This window comes from Hypanus sabinus, chromosome 2 (genome assembly GCF_030144855.1).
Source record: "Hypanus sabinus isolate sHypSab1 chromosome 2, sHypSab1.hap1, whole genome shotgun sequence".
In the NCBI taxonomy this organism is placed as follows: Eukaryota; Metazoa; Chordata; class Chondrichthyes; order Myliobatiformes; family Dasyatidae; genus Hypanus; species Hypanus sabinus.
The window spans coordinates 23,017,757-23,036,793 of record NC_082707.1 but is presented as its reverse complement, the minus strand read 5'-3'; the positions used below and the strand labels follow the sequence as shown (position 1 = coordinate 23,036,793).

The 19,037-nt window shown below is 44.3% G+C and overlaps 1 protein-coding gene across 1 annotated transcript in view; it reads right to left on the bottom strand.

The window, feature by feature from the left end:
• cp (ceruloplasmin) overlaps positions 1 to 1,184 on the bottom strand; it is a 58,174-nt gene extending 56,990 nt beyond the window's left edge. The window contains exon 1 of the mRNA XM_059993289.1: positions 992 to 1,184. Within this exon, the coding sequence (XP_059849272.1) occupies positions 992 to 1,149 (158 nt within the window). The 5' untranslated portion in view covers positions 1,150 to 1,184. The remainder of the gene's footprint in view (positions 1 to 991) is intronic.
• Positions 1,185 to 19,037: the final 17,853 nt, after the last annotated feature.

Below are 19,037 nucleotides of genomic sequence, written 5' to 3'. Positions count from 1 at the left end.
TCTCTGCTTTAACTATTGAACTCGTAGCACCAGCATCCAGTGCAATTCAGAGGTGGGCAGCCACCAGCGTGACTGAGCCAGGCAGAATGAATTGTTCCACAAAACCACATGAAACACTTCATGATGATTAACCAATGGAAAATGGTTGATAAAAGGAAAATGAGAAGTACAGCTTGTGTTATTCATGAGTTTAAATGCAAATCCATGTTGTTCCTGCCTGTGCTACCTTCTACAGAATAAGAGCAGGAGAAACTGAAGCCATTAATGGCTGGTGATGCTCAAGAGTTGTCCCACTACTCTGTAAAAGATTTGATTTATTTGCCACATGTGCATCAAAATGGCAGTGAAATGTATCATTGCTGACAAACACTAACACCGTCCAAGGATATTAGTGTTGCCACAATTCTAGCGCCAACATAGCATGTCCACAACTTACTAACCCAAACCAGTATGCACCCGGAGGAAACCCACGTGATCATAGGAGAATGTACAAACTGCTTACAGGCAGTGGGCAGGGGCTGCCAGCATTGTAAACGCAGTGCAAACCTACGCCCTCCTGAGATGATCGTTAATCTGATTTCTGGTGCAGTTCAATGTTCTTGCCCAGACCCTCCTGTTCACTTCACCAATAGACTTTAGCCGTGAATATACTCAGGATAGAACATCCACTGTGGTAGAACATTCTAAGATAAAGTGAAGGGTCTTTCTTCCTCTCAACCCAAAATGACTATCCAGAGACTTGTTCTAGTCTCTCCAGCGTGGGGAACCAACCCTCTGTATTCAACTGGTTAAGTTTACACATTTCAAACCTCTCACTTTATTAATTTCCAGAACCTAACTGAAAGATTAGCACAGGCATCACACAGTCACTTTCACTCTGACAGATTTAAATCATCTAGGCTGGCTTTGTCTGTCAGAACCCAACAAGTTTTCCACACATTCACAATGCTGGATGTCCTGTCCTTCTCCTTTTTAGTTCATTTCTACTCACTCGTCCTTGTCGATCTTCGTGCCAGCAATGATGTTCTTCCCACTTGGAGCGTAATTCCACTCAATTTCACGAATTGCAAAGTAATATTCACGGGTTAAGGCCATCGAAATGGCACTGAAACATAGCACGAGGAAGCAAACAGCTAGTGCTGACTTCATATCTGACAGGTATTGAACAGTGGAGAAAAGCTAAGTGAATCCCTTAAAAAATACAGAGTGGCTGCATTTATAAGGGGAGGTTCTGTCTGGCTGATCTGACCAATTAGAACAGGGAGGATTGCCAAATAATGCTGGTTTTGTAATCTCAGTGAGCAGGTGTTGTTCCTCCAACGCATCTGCATTCTGATAGACCTTGATAAATCTATGAGTGATTTTTCTTGGCCTAGGGCACATTGGTCACAGAAGCTGTACATCACTCTGTGTGTGAGCTGAGCAGACTTTCAAACCGCAAACAGAACATTCCCTTGTGCAATAGCTAGGCCAATATTTGTCTTTCCAGTGACATGAAAAACAGAAGCAAGCCTTTGACCCTTCATGCATTCCTACTCCATTCAACTAGATCACAAGACATGGGTGCATAATTAGGCCATTCAGCCCATCAAGTCTGCTCTGTCATCCTATCATGGCAAATTTATTATCCCCCTCAATCCCAATCTCCTGTTTTCTCCCCTTTGATGCTCTTACTAATCAAGAACTTATCAATCTTGGCTTTAAATATACCCAATGACTTGGCCTCCACAGCTGTCTTTGCCAATGAATTCCACAGATTCACCGGCCTTTGGCTAATCAGATTCCACCTCATCTCTGTTCTGAAGGAACACCATTCTATTCTGAGGCTGTGCGCTCTGATCCTAGATTCCCCCACTATAGAAACATCCTCTCCATGACTTATGATGTGTCTATTTTATTGATCTGTCTTTGATCCATATCTTTTATTGTCCTTAGCCATCAAAAACAACCCCAGTCTTGAATGCTTCAATGATTCTAAACTTTTGGGGAGAGAAAAGCTTGGACATGATCACAATCTGCCAGCATCTCATTGGTTAGTGGAGAAAGGGTTAAGGGTGACTCAGTCTCCTGTGTTCATGTATTCTATGCCTTTCAGGCAACCTCCAACTTCACAGCATTACCATCCCTTCGTATGGCCTCTACCGTCAGAGGCTGCAGAACAGTTATTCATGACGGGAAGGGCCTGTTCCTGGGAGCTCTCAATACTAACACTGAACCCTCACATTAGGTAAACTAGCGATAAGGAAATCTTCTTCCCCACTTCTGAATTCAGGCCATTCGTTACTTTCTTACTTCTAGTATCTTATCTGAATGTTTTGCTTACTTGAACAAACCCACTGTCCTCAGACTGTCTCGCTTTGTTTATAACTCTTAAACGATTGCCCCTTCCTTCTCTCAGTCCTGACCTCTGGGGTTGTTTGCATGTTCTTCCCCTGAAAATATGTTCCTGTCGGTGCTCCTGTTTCATCCCCCATGGAACGTAAAGGGAGTAAAGTGGGGTTTGTGTAGGATCAGTGTAAAGTGATGCTTGATGTTCAGTATGGATGGGGTGAAAGGCCTGTGACTCTATTTCTGTCTTTATAAACCTTCCCAAAAACTTTGGCTGCCCCTTTGCTTGCAAGCTCTTATCTTATTTTCTATCTGCCTTTCATAGCCACAGTTTTCAAGGTGTGGTCTCTGAATTTGTGCCTGTTTCCTCTGTAGCTTCAATCACTCTTGGCACAGATCTAAGCATAGTTACGAGACAAAAGTCTCTATGGTCATGACAATAGGGCATTGTCATATTCTGACACAGATTTTTCTGCAGAGTTTTGCAACCAAATTAATTGACCTGTGGAAAGTTAGGGAGAAAAACTAGAGTTGTAGGAGTATAGTTGGAAAAGCTTGCTTTATTTTTCACATAATAATGTGACTATACAATCTAATAGAGATGTTGAGGTATTATGTCTTGGTAGGAAATAAAATGTAAAACAAAAGTATGCTGAGACAAATTCTGAAGATTAAAGATTAGCTTTATTTGTCACATGTACATCAAAACATTGAAACATACAATGAAGCGTGTCGTTTGTGTCAAAATCAAATCAGCGAGGATTGTGCTGGGCAGTTGGCAGGGGTCGTCATGCTGCTGGTGCCAACATAGCATGCCCACAAATCAAGAGCCCTAACTGTACAATCATGGGATGCGGGATGAAACCCATGCGGTCACTAGGGCAATGTACAACTTCCTTACAGACAGCAGCGTGCCTCAAACCCCAAGTTTACGGGCTGGTATTGTCAGCTTGCACAAAACTGCGTTGCCGTGCTGTCTGAAATTAATAAGTTTCAAATGGTGTTTTTCAGTAAAACTCCATCTGTAGTATGTGTATCTGGAGAGATGGAGGCAGTGACAAGACACATTCCTCTGTAAACATTCCTCACCAACTGATAAACAGATAAGGCAGTGGAGTCAATTGATCTGTTGCTGCTGGTGTGGTCTTAAAAGGGGCCATTGGCTCAAGAAGACATACCAACGTCAAATGAATAAGGCAGAGTGTCATCACCACTTTATTTGAGAGGAATGGGTTGGGTACCTTTTGGGTTGTGGTTGGTCAATTGAGGCAGCTTGGATGGTGACATACTAATCTCTCGAAAGAGGGTATTTAAGCGTGGACTCAAAAGGTAAAAGGCAGTCACTCAGTCAACAGTACATCAAAGTGGATCCTTCATGCTGGCATTTGCTTAACATCTTAATTAGCTTGAAATATACAAAATTATGAGGAGTATAAACAGGGTAAATGCAACCATACTTTTCCACTGAGGTTGGTTGCAACTACAACCAGAGATCATGGGTTAAGGGTGAAAGGTGAAAAATTTAAGAGGAACATGAGGGGAAACATCTTCACTCAGATGGTCATGAGAAGGTGGAACAAGCTGCTATTACAAGTGGTGCATGCAAACTCAATTTCAATGTTTAAGAGATGTTTGGATAGCTACATGGATGGTAGGGGTGTAGAGGACTATGGTCCCGGTGCAGGTTGATTGAAATAGGCAGCTTAAATGGTTTTAGTATGGACTAGATGGGCTGACGGGCCTATTTCTGTGCTGCACTTCTCTATGACTCTATCATGGCTGATACTGGGGAACCTGTAAGTTAGAGGGTGGGGGAGGGTTGATGCTTTGCTGCTGCTTGTGCTTGGGAGGAGGGAGGTGCAGCTTCGGGTTCTAATGTTTTTATGTCATTCATTCTTTGGGGTTTTTCTTCTGTTGTGTGGATGCCTGTGAAGAGTAAGAATTTCAGGCTGTACACTGTATACATTCTCTGATATTAAATGGAACCATTGAACCATTGATTGACAAATCCATGGTCAGCAGATTGTTTGAGGAAGTAAGTCTTCTTTCTTTTATTATATTCTGATCTTTACGGTAATGCAATTGTGGGAAAAGTTTCAAACTTCATTCCAGCCCTGTTCTTTTGTGCTGAGTAACCAGTACCTCCTAGCTGCTCGACTTAGAGTGGGAGGGTCTCTGTTCCCCTGACATTACAAACAGCTCTGTATTGAATCCTTAATGCTCTACTTGTTCCGCTCGTTGAAGTTTGAGACTGAGGGCCAACTGCACACAATGTCCCTCCTGCACTTGAGATATCAATTGTTGTTTAAACACTCGTACAATCAGGGTACACAATCTACCTTAATCAAAGCTGCAGCTGCTGTTGAACTATAGCTTTAAGTCACTGGTGATACATGAGGGCCGTTGTGATGACCCTGCTATGTGCCTCTGGTGAAGAGTAAACCTGCAACCTCGAGGTCAGTGAGGAAATGGTCAGGGGAGGCTTTTGAGGCACTCCAGGGTTGTTTTGAGGTGACAGACTGGCAGGCCCTCTGTGAGCCACATGGAGAGGACATTGATGGGCTCACAGAGTGCATCACTGGTCACATCAACTTCTGTGTGGACTGCAAAGTTCCGGCAAGAACTGTCCTTTGTTATTCAAGTAACAAGCCATGGGTAACAAAGGACATCCTGAACGCTAAAAAGAGGGCGTTTAGCGATGGAAATAGGGCGGAGCTGAGGACAATACAGAGGGACCTGACAGCCAAGATCAGGGAGGCTAAAGACAGGTGTAGGAGGAAACTTGAGAGGAAACTCCAGCAGAACAACATGAGAGAGGTCTGGAGTGGGATGAGGACCATCACTGGGTTCCGGCAAACTAGCAACAGAGGAGTTGAAGGCAATGTGGACAGGGCCAACGAACTTAACCTGTTCTTCAACCCTGCCCATCCCCCACATGATTCATCTGTTGTCGGCCCCCAACCAACACGTACTCCACTCTCCCCTCCTACCCCTCCTCACAGCCCCCACCCTGCTCTTGTGACTATACCCCTCCCTCACCTGAAACCACCACGGTGGCCTTCACAGCTGTACAGGTGAGAAGACAGCTGAAACGTCTCCACCCAAGCAAGGCTGCAGGCCCGGATTGTGTCAGCCCCAGAGTGCTCAAAGCCTGTGTCCCCCAGCTAGTTGGAGTACTTCACTATGTCTTCAACCTGATCCTGAGTCTCCAGAGGGTTCCTGTGCTGTGGAAGACGTCCTGCCTCATCCCTGTACCAAAGACGCCGCGCCCCAGTGGCTCCAATGACTACAGACTGGTGGCATTGCCCTGGAGAGACTTGTGCTAGAGCAGCTCCGGCCTATGGTTAGGCCACACTTAGAACCCCTCCAGTTCGCCTATCAGCCCCGACTAGGAGTTGAGGATGCCATCATCTACCTGCTGAACCGTGTCTACGCCCACCTGGACAAGCCGGCGAGCACTGTGAGGGTCATGTTTTTTTACTTCTCCGGTGCATTCAGCACCATCCGCCCTGCTCTGCTGGGTGAGAAGCTGACAGTGATGCAGGTGGATGCTTCCCTGGTGTCATGGATTATTGATTATCTGACTGGCAGACCACAGTACATGCGCTTGCAACACTGTGTGTCAGACAGAGTGGTCAGCAGCACTGGGGCTCCACAGGGGACTGTCCTGTCTCCCTTTCTCTTCACCATCTACACCTCGGACTTTAACTACTGCAGAGGGTCTTGTCATCTTCAGAAGTTTTCTGATGACTCTGCCATAGTTGGATGCATCAGTAAGGGAGATGAGGTGTAGTACAGGGCTACGGTGGGAAACTTTGTCACATGGTGCGAGCAGAATCATCTGCTGCTTAATGTGAAAAAGACTAAGGAGCTGGTGGTGGACCTGAGGAGGGCTAAGGCACCGGTGACCCCTGTTTCCATCCAAGGGGTCAGTGTGGACATGGTGGAGGATTACAAATACCTGGGGATATGAATGGACAATAAACTGGACAGGTCAAAGAACACTGTCTACAGGAAAGGTCAGAGCTGTCTCTACTTCCTGAGGAGACTGAGGTCCTTTAACATCTGCCAGACGATGCTGAGGTTGTTCTACAAGTCTGTGGTAGCCAGTGCTATCATGTTTGCTGTTGTGTGCTGGGGCAGCAGGCTGAGGGTAGCAGACACCAACAGAATCAACAAAATCATTCGTAAGGCCAGTGATGTTGTGGGGATGGAACTGGACTCTCTGACGGTGGTGTCTGAAAAGAGGATGCTATCCAAGTTGCATGCCATCTTGGACAATGACTCCCATCCACTCCATAATGTACTGGTCAGGCACAGGAGTACATTCAACCAGAGACTCATTCCACCGAGATGTAACACTGAGCGTCATGGGAAGTCATTCCTACCTGTGGCCATCAAACTTTACAACTCCTCCCTCGGAGTGGCAGATACCCTGAGCCAATAGGCTGGTCCTGGACTTATTTCCACTTGGCATGATTAACTTATTATTTAATTATTTATGGTTTTATATTGCTATATTGTCTATATTATTCTTGGTTGGCACGGCTGTAATGAAACCCAATTTCCCTCACATCTCCTTTGAACTTTTCCCTTCACTCTCCCACAGACACGCATCTTCACCTACCACCTTCCAGCTATCCTCCTTCCCCTCGCCCCACTTTTTTATTCTGATGTCTCTCCCCCTCTCACTTCAATCTTGAAGAAGGATCTCGGCCCAAAACATCAACTTTTTTTTATTTCCATTGGTGCTGCCTGGCCTGCTGAGCTCCTCCAGTGTTTAGTGTGTGTTACTTTAAATGCATGCCTGTAAGCAATAGTTGTTTTCACCCTGGCAAAAATATACCAGCTAGCTATGCCTCTCATAATTTTATAAGCTTTTGTCAGGAACTCTTCCTGACCCACCCCCTCAACCTCCACTGCTCCAGAATTTGCCCTAACTCTCTTGTAACACATCTCCAATTCAGACTGTATACTGGATACAAAACCCTCTTTCTCTATGGATCCCATTAGTATACTGATTGCCCCTGTACCTAAAAAGACCAAGGTAACATGTCTGAACGACTGGCGTCCTGTTGCACTCACCTCAACAACAACAAATGCTTTGAAAGGCTGGTCAAAGACTACATCTGTAGCATGCTGCCACCCACACTGGGCCCCTTACACTTGGCCTACCGACACAACCGATCGACAGAGGATGCAACAGCCACAGCTCTACACACCATCGTTACACATCTGGAGAAGAAGGATGCTTGTGTGAGAATGCTGTTCTTGGACTACAGTTCAGCATTCGACACCATAGTTCCATCCAGGCCCGACAAGAAGCTCAGAGACCTCGGCCTTCACTTTGCCTTGTGTAGCTGGATCCTGTACTTCCTGTTAGATCGCTGGCCTGTGGTAAGAGTGGGCTCCCTCACCTCTGCCCCTCTGTCGCCACCCACAGTTCCAATCTGCTAATTAAATTTGCTGACAGCACTGCATTGATTGGCCTAATCTCAAATAATAATGAGGCAGCCTGCAGAGAATAAGTCGTCACCCTGACAACCTCTCCCTCAATGTTGCAAAAACAAAGGTGCTGGCCCTGTTGACATCAATGGATCTGGGGTCGAGAGGGTGAACAGTTTTAAGTTCCTTGGCATAAACATCACCGAGGATCTCACATGATCTGCACAACAGCGCCTCTTTCACTTCAGATGGTTGAAGAAGTTTGGTATGGGCCCCCAAATCCCAAGGACTTTCTGTAGGGGCACAATTGAGAGCATCCTGACTGGCTGCATCACTGCCTGGTATGGGAACTGTACCTCCCTCAATCGCAGGGCTTTGCAGAGAGTGGTGCAGACAGCCCAGCGCATCTGTGGATGTGAACTTCCCATGATTCAGGACATTTACAAAGAAAGTTGTGTAAAAAGGGCCGGAAAGATCACTGGGGACCCAAGTCACCCCGACCACAAATTGTTCCAGCCACTACCATCTGGGAAATGGTACCGCAGCATAAAAACCAGGACCAACAGGCTCCGGGACTGCTTCTTCCACCAGGCTATCAGAACGCTTAATTCATGCTGACACAACTGCATTTCTATGTTATATTGACAGTCCTGTTGTACATGCTATTTATTATAAATTACTATAAATTGCACATTGCACATTTAGACGGCGATGTAAAGATCTTTACTCCTCATGTATATGAAGGATGTAAGTAATAAACTCAATTCATTTCAATTCCAAAAGTCTGGCAGCTTCTGTGGTCCGGAGTATTTTATGCTGTAGCACTGATCTGTACTCTTTAACAAATTCTAAATAAAACCTAATCCACATCTAAAGTTAATCTATCAGGGCAACTTTTCTAATCTCAGATAACTGTATTTCTGATTTACAGAAACTTTGGATTACAGGCAGTTCTTGGAACACTTACGTGACTCGGAAAAGCGCCTATACTTCTGAAGAACAGTTCCCCTGCTCAGAGGAGAATAATCAGGGGCCAATTTCTGTTGTCTGGCACCAGCTGGGGTCCAAGGCTGCCAAACACGAGGCTTTTAACCTGTAGGTGCAGATGGTGTTAATGCATGCACTTGCACAAACATAAGACTTTCAACCAGTAGGTGTTGATGGAAGCATTTGAACTTGACTTTGAGACTTCGATGTTGATGCATACAGAAGGTGTGGATGCAGGTGCAGCCAGTAGGTGGTAATGCATGCAGCTGAACCTAGTGTTGGTGAATATTTGTCATGAGTACCGCAATAGTTTGAGTTTTCTGCAATGGTGTCAAAAGGCTAAAGCAAAGTTCCAAGTAAATTTATTATCTATATGTCACCATATACAACCCTGAGATTCGTTTTCTTGCAGGCATACTAAATAAATGCCAGAGTGAAAATTACTCAGATCTTTTCTGTTGTTTTCCTTCAATGATTGAAGATCCTGTGGGGGGCTTAATCACACGCATGTGAAGAGATTGTTTCCTCTTAGGAGATTCTAGAACTAGGAGGCATTGCTTATTTCCATATTCCCTTATGATTTGGGAGCAGGGCATTCAGTCCGTCAAATCTCTGAGGTCCCTCACAGAATTCTCACCGGTCTTGTTCTCATCATTTCTGTTCCCCTACTTATTTCTCCTGCTCTGTCCTACAGGCCCACCAACCCCCAGTTCTTCTGAAACACACCTACACCAGGGGTAGTTAACATTTTATCCTACAAGTCTTTGGGACTTGGGAGGAAAACTGGGGCATCAAAGGAGTATCCACATATTTAAAGCTAAGTTAAAGTCAAGCGAAGGCAGAACATCTTTCTATCAGAGAGTTATGAGTCTTTGGGTGTATAGAAATCTGAGCAACGATTACAAGGGCTATGTGACGAAAAACTGCTTTACTGAAAAGAATAATTATGACCAGAAACTGCCTGCTCACAAATGTGGCCTACGGTGCCTTCAAAATGTATTTGGATGAACACTTGTGAAACAGGAGCAGGGGCGTAATGAATTCAAGCAACACACACAAAAAATGCTGGTGGAACGCCGAGACCCCTGAAATGTTGACTGTACTTCTTCCTATAGATGCTGCCTGGCCTGCTGCGCTCCACCAGCATTTTTTGTGTGTGTTGCTTGAATTTCCAGCATCTGCAGATTTCCTCATGTTTGCGTAATGAATTCTCTGGGTCTGCGAATGGCACCAGAAAGCACTGGGCTCTGAGGTTTAGCGCTCCTGGCATTGGTTAATTGTTTTTTTAATGACAGTTGTTAATCGTTTAGAGTCCCTTATGTTTTTCCCGAGCGACTCGCTCTTTGCTATGTGGTCTCCTGGTTAAGCTTGTTAAGTTGGTTTTGATAGGCTCAGGGATTCTGTATTATTTAAGCAGATGTCCGATTAGCACTAACCACAGCACCAGTTTCGAGAATGCTACTTCTCGCGTTGTCCCTTGGCCGAGCCACTGGTGTTCTTTTGGAATTATTGTGAATAAGCTCTCGTGGCTGTCTCAATATCGAAAATCTGTCTTTCATGCACACCTGGGTTCCAATAATACATCGTGACTACGGAAACAGATGGCTTTGTTCTGTTAAGGGACAATGTGGACCCAATGGACTGAATTGCTTTCTTCTGAGTCTTCACAATTCCGTGATTCCATTCTCCATTCCACTCTGGTGGTTCTTTCTGCCAAAGGCCTGCATAAAAAGCTGGGACACATCTGCTCTGCAAGCATCCAGCTGCGACTGAAAGAGGGAGGTACAGTGTTTGAGCAAGACAGATGTTAGAATTAAGGCCAGAAAATAGCAGAAGCATTTGGTTGTAAATCTCAGGAGTTTACCATTTCACTAACTCTATTGTCTGTGAATTGACCATTTTAAACTGCAAATGAAAATCAGTTAGAACTACACATTATGGAATCAGAAATAAATAAAATGTATCACTAAAAACAAGATTGAGGTTGAATGCCATAACTTTCTCTTTCGCTCTATCAGCTCTGGCTATTTTAGTTTTTAGGGTGGCAGGGTGGAGATACGTCTTTACCGAAATGGGAGTAAGGGGCTCCTTCACTCCGCTAGTCCGCAGGTCACGCTTAGGCAAGGTGTAATACCTACTTAGCCCCCCAATCACGTGATCACTTAGGAGCAGGTGGCAGATGGTCGTAGGAGCAGCCGGTGCAGATCACAGATCCTGGTTATGCAATCACTGACGCCAGGCAGACAATCTCTGAAGAGTATAGATAATGGATGGAGTTACCTGTCTTGTAAAGACTCAGCCCAGAAGAATGCAATGGCAAACCACTTCTGTAGAAAGATTTGCCAAGAACCATCATAGTCAAGACCAGGGGTCAGCAACCTTTACCACTGAAAGAGCCACTTGGACCCGTTTCCCACAGAAAAGAAAACACTGGGAGCCGCAAAACCCGTTTGACATTTAAAATGAAATAACACTGCATACAACGTTTTGTTTTGCCTTTATGCTATGTATAAACAAACTATAATGTGTTGCATTTATGAAATTGATGAACTCCTGCAGAGAAAACGAAATTACATTTCTGCATGCAACAAAAACATTTTGAACTCCGAAAAAAAGACGTTGGGTTGAATGTTACTTTTAAGTAAAATACTCAATGTCTATTTGAGTCCTTCTTGTATTTATGAAAAACGCCAAACTTAAATTTGCCGCCAGCAGCAAACCAAAAATAACGTCAGCCAGCTGACAACCTGAAAAATAAAAGGACTATTTCACTGAACAATGAAAACATATGAATATACGTAAAATAATAGGCAATTAAAATATTTATCATACTTGGTCAGGTTGACTCACACCTGACAACGCAGTCGTATTCAGTAGGGATGGATCGATGCTTAAGGGAGTGACTGGGAAGGATAATGTGTTTTTTTCCTCTCTGAACTCACAGAAGCGTTTCCCAAACGATGTTTGCATTGCGATGATTGCAGAATGTAAATACTCCGAATTTATCATGTCGTGACCTTGTTTGAACTCTCTCAAATTGGGGAAGTGAGACAATGTGCCTTTCTGTAAATCTCTGGCAAGCACTGTCAACTTGCGCTCGAATGCCAAAACATCCTCCAACATGTGCAGGGCTGTGCGTCCTTTCCCCTGAAGAGCTGTGTTCAGCGTGTTCAGGTGCGCTGTCATGTCTACCATGAAGTGTAGCTTTTCCAGCCACTCTGGCTGTTCCAGCTCAGGAAAGGTGAGCCCTTTGCTGCCCAGGAAAGTTTTCACTTCTTCCAGACACACGACAAAGCGTTTCAGCACCTCCCCTCTGGACAGCCAGCGATAAAAACACGTTGTAGCGGTGTGCTACACTCAGTCAGTAAACTGCAGTCAAAGATAGCTTTATTCGAACTAAACAGCCTTGCTTTTAAGCCTCCCTCAACCCACCCCCCATGGGCGCGGATGCTGCAAAAGACACGTACTCACAAACCCCCGTAGGCTATCTCCCTTAGCCTGAACGCTGGCTAATTGTGAGCCGGTTCGGATGTGTCAGGAAATGGGTCGCCACAACGTCTTATTTAGATTGTACAAGATCACCATAATCTTCAAATTTAGAATTACATTTCAAAAACTAACAAACTAACATAAAATACATTTTAATTAAATACTGACCAATTATTTCCCAAAGCAACAGGGAGCCGCAGCACAGACGTAAAAGAGCCACATGTGGCTCTGGAGCTGCGGGTTGCCGACCCCCGGTCAAGACCATGATCGCCTACATCATATGACTTGGCACATAATGATGATGATTATTGACTAGTTTAGCTTGCCAACATTTTAACTTGGTGCCCTTTTATCGTTGTCCCAGAGCCTTGCATGTCACAACACATTACACAAGGGGTTTAATTTTATTTTAACCACCAGTCTCACTCTACCAGAGGTTACTTCTTTGTTCCTTCCATTGCCCTCCTCACCTCCTCTGCTACCTATACTTGCTTTCTCTCCCTGATCTGATGAAGGGTCCTGGGCCAGAAACATCAACAGTTTTGCTGTCCACAGATACTGCCTGCTGAGTGTTTTCACCATTTTCTGCTTTGAGTTCAGTTTTAACCAAAGGATTGTTAAACTAATTCAAAGAAATCGATTACAAAACTAATTGTGAAAAGCTCAGTATTGTGATAAGAAAGTCTCCTCGCAATCTGATAATTTTTCAGTTTCCCAGCAGTTAGAGTTTACAGGAATAGGGCTTACAGGGCTGTGGGTGGTTCATTTACCACTATTCAAACACCCTCCTTCCCAAGGCCAAAGGACAATTCATTTAATGTTCCGGGAGAGACTCTGGTGATTGTCCAGCTACTCTGTGATGATGCCAACTCCTGCAAATAAATAAATCACTTTGGCTTTCCCCTCAGAAAAAATAGATATATTTACATAACGCTTTATGATTTTACACTAGAAAACAGATTGCTTTGAACAATCCATTCAAATGCCATTCTTAGTCCCGTTCCGGCATGTTGTCCTCTTGTGCCAAGATGAAGCCTCCCTCAGGGAAGAGGAGCAACACCTTATATGCCGTCTGGGTACCTTCCAACCTGATTGCATGAATATCGATTTCTCCTTCCTGTAAACCAATTCACCTCTCCCCTTCTCTATTCCCTATTCTGACTTTTTTCTTATTCTCTCCAGTGCATTACTTCCCCTTGGGTCCCCTCCTCTTTCCCCTTTCTCCTATGGTCCACTCTACTCTCATAGAACATGGAGATCTACAGCACATTACAGGCCCTTCGGCCCACAATGTTGTGCCGACCATGTAACCTACTCTAAAAACAGCCTAGAATTTCCCTAGTGCATAGCCCTCTACCTTTCTAAGCTCCATGTACCCTATCTAAGAGGCTCTTAAAAGACCCTATTGTAGTGCTTCCACCACCACTACTAGCAGTGCATTCCATGCACCACCACTCTCTCTGTGAAAAGCTGACCCCTGACATCCCCTCGGTGCCTTTTTCCAAGCACCTTAAAACCATGCCCCCTCGTGTTAGCCATTTCAGCCCTGGGAGAAAGCCTCTGACTATCCACAAAATCAATGACCCTCATCATCTTATACACCTCTATCAGGTCACCTCTTATCCTCTGTTGCTCCAAGGAGAAAAGGCCAAGTTCACTCAACCTATTCTCATAAGGCATGCTCTCCAATCCAGGCAACATCCTTGTAAATCTCATCTGCACCCTTTCTATGTCTTCCACATCCTTCCCGTAGTGAAGTTGACCAGAAATGAACACAGTACTCCCAGTGGGGTCTGACCAAGATCTTATATAGCAGTCACATCACTTCACGGCTCCCAAACTCAATCCCATACTTGATGAATGCACTTCAAATGAACCATTTCACTTTTATCTGGGTTTAAATCCATCTGCCACTCCTCAACCCAGTTCTGCATTCTATCGATGTCCCATTGTGAATTCTGACAACCCTCCAGACTATCCACGACACCCTTAACTTTTGTGTCATCAGCAAATTTACTAACCCACCCTTCAATTTCTTCATCCAGGTCATTTATAAAAATCAGAAAGAGGAGGGGTCCCAGAACAGATCCTTGCGGGACCCCACTGGTCACCGACCTCCATGCAGAATACAAACCATCTACAACCCCCCTTTGCCTTCTGTGGGCAAGCCAATTCTGAATCCACAAAGCAAGGTCTCCTTGGATCCCATGCCTCATTACTTTCTGAAGGAGCCTTGCATGGGGAGCCTTATCAAATGCCTTACTGAAATCCATATACACTGTAACCACTGCTCTATCTTCATCAATGTGTTCTGTTACATCCTCAAAGAACTCAATCAGGCTAATAAAGCATGACCTGACCTGCTGACTATCCCTAAACAGATTATGTCTCTCCAAGTGCTCATAAATCCTGCCTCTCAGGATCTTCTCCAACAACTTGCCCACCACTGAAGTCAGACTCACTGTCTATAAATTCCTAGGTTATCTCTCCTCACTTTCTTGAACAAGGGAACAACATTTGCAATCCTCTAATCTTCCAATACTTCTCCCGTCCCTATTGATGAGTCAAAGATCATTGCAAGAGGCTCAGCAATCTTCTCCCTCATTTCCCACAGTAGCCTGGGGTACATCTTATCTGGGTCTGGTGATTTACCTTTTCAAAAGCTCCAGCACATTCTTTTTCTTAATGTCTGTATGCTCAAACATTTCAGTCCGCTGTAAGTCATACCCAGAATTGCCAAGGTCTTTTTCCCTGGTGAATACTGAAGCAAAGTATTCACTAAGCACCTTCACTATCTCCTCCAACTCCATGCATACATTTCCAGTATCACATCTGATTGGTCCTTTTCTCTCACGTCTTATCCTCTTGCTCTTCACATACTTGTAGAATGCCTTGGGTTTTCCTTAATCCTGCCCACCAAGGCCTTCTCATGAACACTTCTGGCTCTCCTAATTCCATTCTTAAGCTCCTTCCTGGCACCCTTGTAATTTTCTAGAGCTCTAACAGTACGTACCTTGTTTCTTGAACCTTTTGTAAGCTTTTCTTTTCTTTGTAACTAGATTTTCTAAATCTTTTGTACACCACGGCTCTTTAACTCTGGCATCTTTTCCTTGTCTCAATGGAACGTACCTATGCAGAACTCCATGGAAATCTCTCCTATCAGATTCTTTCTTCTCCAGCCCTTGACCTTTCCCACCCATGTAGCTTCACCTCTCACCTTCCAGATAGCTTCTTTCCCCTCCCCGCACCTTTTTATTCTGGCACCTTCTCCCTTCCTTCTCAAACCTCAGGAAGGCTCTTAGCCTGAAATGTCGGTTGTTTGCTCATTTCCACAGATGCTGCCTGAGCTGCTGTGTTCCTCCAGCATTGTGTCTGTGTTGCTTTGAACAAAGGCTACTTGAAGGTCGATGCAAATGTGAACCAAAGCAGCTCAACCTCAAGCACATATCGCACAATAGATTTTTTTATACTCAAGGTGTGAATTTTCAGGTTGTGGTTGGTTGATAAGCTAAATTATTATAAACTTTAATAAAAAGGAGCATTAACAGGTTAGAAGCTAGAAAATCGTTGAACAAAATAATGCAACAGCAAAAACAAATTGAGGCAGCAAGGAGGGGTCAAAGGTGCAGAGAAATGTAGCAAGGTGCATGGTTAATGAATTAATAAAACAGTGGTAGTAAATAGGTATTGTTGCATTACCACTACAGAAACATGGCTGCAAGGTGAGGATCACTGGGAAATAAGTATTCCTGGGTCTTTAGGAAAGAGAGATAAAAAGTAAAAGGCATGATGTGGTGCTAAAGATAAGGGATGAGATCAGTACAGTGAGAGATTATTTCACCATGACACATCATCGCGTAGAATTCCCATCAATGTACACCAAGCTAAGAAACTGCAAAGAGCAGAAAGCATTGGCAGGTAGGAACTTACTTTATGACCCAAAATAGTGGTTGTGATGCTTGGGCCGGGTTGTTCACTGATCTTGGCAATTTACTTGCAGACATTACGTTGTTACAGACGCTTGAACGGACCTCTGGTTTGGTAAGATGGACTCTTGACCTCACAGTCCAACCAGGTGTGATCTTGCACCTTATCGTTTCCCTGCACTGCACTTTCTTCTCTAGCCTCTACACTTTATTCTGCATTGTTATTGTTATACCTTATGTAAAGAGGGTTTCTTCTTTTTCTTTGTTACTGTGTATGTAATCAAAATGGCTTCTTTGTTTTGTTAAAGCAGGAATGCTTCTTTGTTGCGAGAGAGTGCTGGAAGCTTGTTTGGGTTAAAATTTACTGATAACGAGAAGTGTATTCCTTTGTCAACCAATTGGGATTAATGTTGTTCTTTCTTCTGAGTCTGTAAGCTATTGTTGGCGGGCTTTTGGGGAGTCGGCGTGAGGGGGTGAGAGAGAGAGAGGACGCGATGCTGTAAACTGGGCGAGGAATGGACCCCAAGCGGGGGTCCAAGGCCGGGAGGTACCCCGAGGAGAGGAGACGAAGATAGATGTGCTTGGTTGACCACGTCGGGTGGTCCTGAGCTGCGAGTCGAGGAGTTCGGAGAGGATCGAATGGTGGCCAGAAGACTTCAGTAATTGAGCTCCAATGGTTGTGCACGAAGTGGTTTGGACTTTGATAAGTTTGGCGCCTTTTCTTTATTTTTTTCCCTTCATATATACTGTATCGTTATTAATCACTTAGTTATAGTAACCTTTATAAATTGTAATCATTTAATCGCTTATGGTGTCCTGTTTGTTCTTTGGCGAGGCGGGGACATCACACAGCATCCACACAAGTTGATTACCCAGTTTGGCGGGGCCGACTGCTCCCCCTAGACGGGAACGAGCTGAGCGAGCCTGAGGCGACCCAGGGGGTTACACTTATTCTAGTTTATTGCACTGTGGAACAATCTGATCTGTATGAACACTGTACAAGACAAGCTTTTCACTGGATCTTGGTACATGTGACAAAAACAAACCAAGACAAGACCAACAATGAAGGATGTGATAAAGGAACACCTGCAAAAGAATAATAGGATTGAACAGAATTAACACAGATGAATTAAACGCAAACATGAGGAAATCTGCAGATGCTGGAAACTCCTCTACCATCAAGATGAAGCCACACTCAGGTTGGAGGAACAACACCTTATATTCCGTCTGGGTAGCCTCCAACCTGATGGCATGAACATTGATTTCTCTAATTTCCACTAATGCCCCTCCTCCCCTTCTTACCCCATCCCTTATTTATTTATTTCCCCCTCCTCTTTTTTCTCTCTCTCTGCCCATCACTCCTTGCCTGTTCTCCATCTCCCTCTGGTGCTTCCCCCCCACTTTCTTTCTCCTGAGGCCTCCCATCCCATGATCCTTTCCCTTCTCCAGCTATGTATCCCTTTCGCCAATCATCTTTCCAGCTCTTAGCTTCATCCCACCCCCTCCGGTCTTCTTCTATTATTTTGGATTTCCCCCTCCCCCTCCCACTTTCAAATCTCTTACTATCTTTTCTTTCAGTTAGTCCTGACGAAGGGTCTCGGCCCAAAACGTCGACAGTTCTTCTCCTTATAGATGCTGCCTGACCTGCTGCGTTCCACCAGCATTTTGTGTGTGTTGCTCATGTCAAACAAGTTACCCGTCTTTGAGAATGTGATCAATACATTAGATAAGAAGGAAACCTGTGGATATGGCATATCTGGACTTGCAACATAAGCCCTATAAGGTCCTGTATATGTGTTTAATTAACAAATATCGATCAAGGGGATTTGGGATTTATAAACTGACCTGGCTAATGGACAGGAAGCGATGGATGGGAATGAATGGGTCCTTTGCAAGCTGGCACTCTGTGACTAACAGGGTATGCGTTTGAACCTTGACTTTTCACAGCCTATAACAAAAATTTTGCTGAGAGAACCAAATGACATACTTCCAAGTTTGATGATGATACAAAACCAAGGGGAAATGTGAGTGTGGGAGAGGATGTAAAGGGATATTGAGGGAACGTGGGCAAGGTGGGTGGATGGAAAAGCAGGAGATCATTTTCTTCAGTGTATGTAACAGAAAATCATGAGAGATCAGGTAGTATTGATGTTTACTGCGACCTGGGTGTGCTTGTACACAACACTGAAGACCAACATAGAGGTGCAGTGAGTTAGTTAGAGGGTAAATGAGGTACAAAAGGAGATGATTATAGAAATGGGGAAGTCTTAATGCACTTCTATAGGGAAGATGCAAGATATGGCAGACACTGGAATCTGGAAGAACACCAAATAGGCTGGAGAACCTCAGTGGGTTGAGCTGCATCTGTATGAGGAAAGGAAACATCAATTGTTTTCCATTTTTTTGTTGCATTTGTAGAGAACCTTGGTGAGATCTATCCGGAATTATTGTGTAGAGCCTTGGTCTCCAACCTGAGAAAGTTTGTAGCAGTTTTACAGGAATTTTTACTGGTTCCGTCGGTAATTGATTTGCTTCACACAGAGAGACTGAGTTGACTATGGGTATATTCTCTAAGCTGTAGGTAAATGAGAAGTGATCACATTGAAATTTTCGGCAATTGACAGTCTGGCTGCAGGGAAGATGTTTCCCCTCAACGGCAAGAGCTGGGAACGTATTTTCGAGATAAAGGATGGGCCATTTGGGACCAAGATTGGAGAAATTTCTTCTCTTAGAGTCTAGGGAATTTTTGGAGTTCTCTAATCTGGAAGCTGTTGGAAGCTCTCATATTTTCATCCAAAGCAGAGATTGATAGGTTTCTGGACATTAATCAAAACTCAAAGTAAATTTATTATCGGAGTACAT